This window comes from Rosa chinensis, chromosome 1 (assembly GCF_002994745.2).
Source record: "Rosa chinensis cultivar Old Blush chromosome 1, RchiOBHm-V2, whole genome shotgun sequence".
Taxonomy (NCBI): Eukaryota; Viridiplantae; Streptophyta; class Magnoliopsida; order Rosales; family Rosaceae; genus Rosa; species Rosa chinensis.
In genome coordinates, this window is record NC_037088.1 from 56,385,604 (window position 1) to 56,392,105 (window position 6,502).

At 39.5% G+C, this 6,502-nt stretch overlaps 1 protein-coding gene across 1 annotated transcript; it reads left to right on the plus strand.

Moving 5' to 3' along the window:
• Positions 1-296: 296 nt before the first annotated feature.
• On the plus strand, positions 297-4,712 carry LOC112182597 (disease resistance protein RUN1). Its single transcript, XM_024321096.2, has 5 exons — positions 297-1,092; positions 1,160-2,261; positions 2,364-2,639; positions 2,733-3,851; positions 3,925-4,712. Exons 1-5 carry the CDS (start codon positions 596-598, stop codon positions 4,567-4,569), a joined length of 3,639 nt encoding a protein of 1,212 aa, XP_024176864.1. The 5' UTR covers positions 297-595; the 3' UTR covers positions 4,570-4,712.
• The last annotated feature ends 1,790 nt before the right edge of the window (positions 4,713-6,502 follow it).

Below are 6,502 nucleotides of genomic sequence, written 5' to 3' on the forward strand. Positions count from 1 at the left end.
TTTGAATTTGGGGTTCTGTTGATTTGAAATTGGGATTCTGTTGATTTGAAATTGACAATGAAATTGGCATTTTATCAGGTTTCTGGAAATTTTGCTATTCAAAGCAGGTGGTACCGATTGGTACCGATTGGTACCGAACCGATTGGATTCGGGCCTAATCGGTATGGCAGCTGAGTTTCCGGTGTCCCGAACCGAACCGAGCCGACTATAAACTCGGTATCGGTATCGGTATAGGCATGTTACCGAGCCGAGCCAAACCGATCCCAGGCCTAATACATAGGTACTGAAATGAAATCTATCCATTTCTCAAACCCCCTTTCTCTCGATCTGTGCACAATTTCTTTTATTTTGGTATACTAGAGGTAATTGAAAAAATAATTCTATATTAGATGAACCATCAGTACACTTACTTTAACAATTAAGTCAAGAAAGACCGACGGATCGCCAAGTCAAAGTCCTCGTCTCCTTCTCTCTCTCCTCCCCAGTATTACCATTTCTTCTTGAACCCCTCTTTCTCTCCATATCCGTGCACAATTTCTTTTCCAGTGGTTGAGCGTTTGGAGCAGAACTTTGATCACCAATCAATCAATTTCCGATGGCCTTGAGCACCCAAGTTAGAGCCTCCACCGGTTCAGCTTTCCCATGGAAATACGACGTGTTTTTGAGCTTCAGAGGCGAAGACACCCGCAAGGGCTTCACAGACCATTTATACGACAAGTTGCAGTGGAGAGGAATCAGGACTTTCAGGGACGACCCAGAACTTGAAAGAGGCACAGCCATCTCTCCGGAGCTCCTCACTGCAATCGAGCAATCCAGGTTTGCGGTCGTTGTTCTTTCGCCAAACTATGCTTCTTCCACTTGGTGCTTGCTTGAACTCTCTAAGATTTGTGAATGCATGGGAGAGAGAGGGACAATTCTTCCAATCTTTTATGAGGTGGATCCCTCTCATGTGAGACATCAAAGGGGCAGCTTTGCTGAAGCGTTCGATGAACATGAAGAGAAGCTTGGAGAAGGTAATAAGGAGGTGGAAGGGTGGAGAGATGCTTTAACAAAAGTAGCCAATCTCGCTGGCTGGACTTCAAAGGATTATAGGTAATTAATGAACTCTATATGATTTAATTTACTGTTCAAACTTTTAAGATCTTGATGCTCGTTGTAGGTACGAAACAGAGCTTATGAAAGATGTTGTGCAAGCACTGTGGAGCAAAGTGCATCCTACTTTAACCTTTTCTGATTCCACAGAGAAGTTAGTCGGAATGGACGCTAAGTTTGGGGAAATAGATGTTCTTTTAGATAAAGAAGCAAACGATGTCCGCTTTATAGGGATATGGGGGATGGGTGGGGTGGGTAAGACCACCCTTGCTAGAGTGGTGTATGAGAAAATTTCTCATCAGTTTGAAGTTTGCATCTTTCTTGCTAATGTCAGAGAGGTTTCTGCTACACTCGGTCTAGTTCATCTACAGAAACAAATTCTTTCCCAAATCTTGAAGGAAGAAAATGTTCAAGTATGGGATGTTTATGATGGAATGACTAGGACAAAGAGATGTGTATGTAATAAAGCAGTTCTTCTAGTTCTTGACGATGTGGATCAACCAGAGCAACTGAAAAACTTGGTGGGAGAAAAAGACTGGTTTGGTTTAAGGAGTAGAATCATCATTACAACCAGAAATCGGCATGTACTAGTCACCCATGGTATAGAAAAACCATATGAGTTGATGGAATTAAACTATGATGAGGCTCTTCAGCTGTTTAGTTTGAATGCCTTCAGGAAATATGAGCCGGAAGAAGATTATGCAGAGCTCTCTGAGTGTTTCGTTAGCTATGCCAGAGGTCTTCCTTTAGCTCTTGAAACTTTGGGGTCCTTCTTGTATAAAAGAAGTCTGGGTGCATGGGGTTCTGCATTGGAAAAACTACGAAATACTCCCAACAGAAGCGTTTTTGATTTGCTAAAAGTAAGTTATGATGGACTTGATGAGATGGAGAAGAAAATTTTTCTGGACATTGCATGTTTCCACAGGCTGTACTGCAATGAGTTTATGATTGAACAAGTATACAGTTCTGACCCTTCCTATCGTATTACAATAGATGTTCTTGCTGAGAAATCTCTCATAACTATTTACTCAGACAACCAAATAGGTATGCATGATTTGATACAAGAAATGGGATGCGAAATTGTTCGCCAAGAGTCTTATGAAGAGCCTGGTGGACGCAGTCGGTTGTGGCATCGCAACGACATATTTCATGTATTCACAAAGAATACGGTAAGATTTTATACAAATTGAATCACCAAACATGGATAGCACTGTCATCTCATTTAACATGAAAATTACTTATTCCTGGAATTGACTTATTCGTTATAACAGGGAACAGACGCCATTGAAGGCATATTGTTAGACTTGCCTGAATTAGAAGAGGCAGATTGGAATCTTGAAGCCTTCTCTAAAATGTGTAGACTAAAGCTGCTCTACATTGATAATTTAAAGCTTTCTCTTGGCCCCATATATCTTCCTAATGCCTTGAGATTTCTGAAATGGAGTTGGTATCCTTCAAAATCTCTCCCACCAGGTTTTCAACCGGATGAGCTTACTGAACTTAGCTTGGTTCATAGCAATATTGATCACCTCTGGAATGGAATAAAAGTAAGTTTTTGAATATCTGATATTGCACAAATGCAATTGAATTTTAATGTTCTTGCATGGAAGCTGATTCCTCATTCTTCATGTTTTCTACAGTACTTGGGCAAGTTGAAATATATCAATCTTAGTTACTCTATAGACTTGAGAAGGACCCCGGATTTCACAGGTATTCAAAACCTTGAACAGTTGGTTCTTGAAGGTTGTGTGAATTTAGTTAAGATTCATCCATCCATTGCATTTCTCAAGAGACTTAAAATTTTGAACTTTAGAAACTGCGAAAGTATTAAGTGTCTCCCAAGTAAATTAGAAATGGAATCTCTTGAAACATTTGATGTATCTGGCTGCTCAAATCTGAAAATGATTCCAGAATTTGTGGGGAAAAGTCTTGAGAGTTTGGTTCTTGAAGGTTGTACGAATTTAGTTGATATTCATCCATCCATTGCATTTCTCAATAGACTCAAAAGTTTGAACCTTAGAAACTGCAGAAGTATTAAGAGTCTCCCAAGTGAAGTAGAAATGGAATCTCTTGAAACATTTGATGTATCTGGCTGCTCAAGACTGAAAATGATTCCAGAATTTGTGGGGCAAATGAAACGATTATCAAAGCTTTCTTTAAGTGGGACTGCAGTTGAGAAACTGCCTTCATCAATTGAGCGCTTCAGTGAGAGTTTGGAGGAGCTAGATTTGAGTGGAATTGTTACAAGAGAGCCACCCTGCTCCCTTTTTCTCAAGAGAAATGTCAATGGCAAACGCCCAAGATCATGGTACTCATTGCTCCCTTCTGGCTTATTTCCAAGAAAGAGTCCTCTGTTAGCTTCTTTGAAGCATTTGTCTTCATTGAAGAGATTAAATCTGAAGGACTGTAATCTCAGTGAAGGAGAAATTCCCAATGATATTGGTTCTCTGTCTTCCTTAAAGTACTTGAATCTCGGAGGAAACAATTTTGTGAGCCTTCCTGCAAGCATTCATTTGCTTTCTAAGCTTAAATGGATCCATGTGGAGAATTGCAAAAGGCTCCAACAATTGCCAGACCTTCCATTAAATGAAGAGTTATATCTAAGATCGGATAATTGTACTTCCTTAGAAGTGCTTCCAGATCCTCCAGATTTAGGCAGATTATCAAAATTTTGGCTCGTTTGCCCCAATTGCACGAGTACGGTTGGTAATCAAGATTCTAGTTATTACTTATATTCAGTGCTAAAGCGGTTGCTGGAGGTACTCTCTCTCTCTCTCTCTCTCTCTCTCTCTCTCTCTCTCTCTCTCTCTCATGATGGTTGATATGGTGCAGGAAACCCCTTGTTCTTTGGATTTTGCCAGTTTCGTAATTCCTGGAAGTGAAATTTTGGAGTGGTTCAATAATCAAAGTGTGGGAGACTCGGTAACTCAGAGGTTTCCTTTGTATGGATGTAATAGCAACTGGATTGGTGTCGCTGTATGTGCTCTACTTGTACCTCACGACAATCCGTCTGCCGTTCGTGAGGACCCTACTTTATATCCTGATGAAAGTTCAATTATATGTCGATGGCGTGGATACAGTTTTGGCATGGAAGGTGTTGGTGACAGCGTAAAACCAATTGTTTCAGATCACCTTTTCGTAGTCGTTTTAGGCGGTCATGTATTAAAACCGAAGAATTGTCTAGAGGACACATGCAATCAGCAGGTTAAGTTTGACTTCGAAATCAGACGAGCTGTAGGAAACAACAGATGCATAAAGGTGAAGAAATGTGGGGCCCGTGCACTGTACAAGCATGACATGGAAGAGCTGATTAGTAAAATGAACCAAACCAAGAGCAGCGTTTCTCGTGACAAGACTTTGGATTTTGATTTTGGCAAATCAGCATATGAGCAAGGTGGTGTCATCGTTAAGGGAAGACGAGAGGGAACAAGCGGAAGTGGTGGCTCTGACGACGAATATTTCTCTGCAGAAGAATGAAATTTTTTTTAGAAGAGACCGTCTTCATTTGCGCTTGTTTTAACCATCCAGTGCCTCAAAGCAAAAATGAAAGTCTAACTGGATTTTGTAACAAGTGACCGTCTTACATTATGACTGGCTGTTGTAACTGGATTTTCCAAACATTCCCCCCACCCCCCTCCTGTGCTTTATCAGTTTTATCAGTTTATGTCATGACACATTTTATCATTTTCTCTGCCATCTTGATCAATAACATGGTGAGATATTATATCAAACTAGTACAGATGAATAATTCATTAGATTCGGTAATGATGGCCAGTTTAAATAGAGTCAAAAATCTGTCTCACTTGTGTAATTGTTTCCAAATGGTAAGCTCATTTGTGCTAGTTGTCTGAGATGAGATATGGTTCCTTTCTTTTTTCCTTTATTAATCAATAAATAGACTCATCTCAATTCCCAAAGAGGTAAAAAGCTGCTGGACTTTATCAGGTTACTTACACAATAGAAAAGAGAAGCCGATAGGTACCGATGTACAATTTTCAATTGCCTAGTTTCTGAACCATATAAGTTTTTGTTCTCTATTTGGTCAAGTGGATGGAGAAATTATCTTGTTCTTCTATAGTTCTATATATACTTTTGCATTGCAAAAGACTTATATGCAGGAGTATGCTTTTAAGTTTTAACCATCAGTGCACGTTTGTAAATCTTGACTTTTGCCACAAGCAAGCATTGAGAGATACACACTGCTTCTGTTCAAATCAAATCCAAACAGGGAAGGAGAGTGGGCTCTTGGAGAAATGCATGGCAGGTCTGCCGTGGCCAGTAATGGGCAAACTCTTCATGTCACTCCAGCAAGAAAAAGATGGTTTGAGACTATTGATTGCCTTCTCGTGGAAGCTACATCCGATCAGAGGATAATGTAGCGGACTTATTCACTAAGTCGTTACCTAAATCCACCTTCGAGAAACATGTGAAGAGCCTCGGATTGAGAAAATTATCTGAACTCATGATTGTAGCTATCAGGGGGAGATGTCGACATCATGGGGAGGAATAATGTCTACATGATCGATCTCGAAGAGTGAAGGACGTGTTGTGCTCTTTTTGTCCTTCGACCAGGGTTATTTTTGTCTCACAGAGTTTTTGTTACCTGGCAAGGTTTTTAACGAGGCAACGATAAAAGCGTCATCACCAAGTTTGAGCGGCACAAGAGGGAGTGTTGAAGGATATCGACATTGAGTGTGCCTCTTTAAACTAGGGTTTAGTTCTAGAGTTGTAATAAGAGAGAAAGTTCTAGATTTCCTAATTATATTAGGACTCTATTTCCTTGTATGACAAGATTATGTACTTTGTAAATCCTTATATAAAGGGCTCCTATTATCAATAATAGAACACACACAATTCTCCCATCTATTCTCTCTGCAATTCCATTTTCACTACAACAAAAACAAGTAAGAATTTGTGTGGCTTTGTCCACATTGATTTGGCCAAAGTATTGTCTTATTCAAGATCTGTCATGAAGATTACATCAATGAGTTCTTGTGAAAGTCCTCATCAACCTTGTATATCAAAGTGTTAGCTAAACGTGGAAGAACATGAATTTGAAATTCGATGCTTAATTTAGGCCATAAAGATCATTGAATAAGAGCATATCTATTAGTGAAAGACTCAAAGTAGGTGATTCTGTGTAGTGCATAGGTGGTCCCCCAATTGGAGACTTCCTCAATAAGTGTCACACCCCGAATTTTGAATAACCAATTCAAATCCGAAACATGAATAATAACAATTACAAAATAACGTTTCTAAATTTTTTTCTCAGAACAAACACACTACTCGCCACTTTTCGAAAACCTCGAGTTCATTATTACAATTCACTCTCACAAGTAAAATTGTAAAGCTCTAAATGAGCATAACAAACCTCACGAAAGAAATTTAGAATAACACAAATGCAGCTACT

Bases quoted from the DNA above. Each gene is read 5' to 3' on its own strand.
- LOC112182597 (XM_024321096.2), top strand. From the start codon at position 596: ATGGCCTTGAGCACCCAAGTTAGAGCCTCCACCGGTTCAGCTTTCCCA. The intron at 2,262-2,363 runs GTAAGATTTTAT...TCGTTATAACAG, and splicing joins ATGTATTCACAAAGAATACG to GGAACAGACGCCATTGAAGG. The intron at 2,640-2,732 runs GTAAGTTTTTGA...TGTTTTCTACAG, and splicing joins ACCTCTGGAATGGAATAAAA to TACTTGGGCAAGTTGAAATA.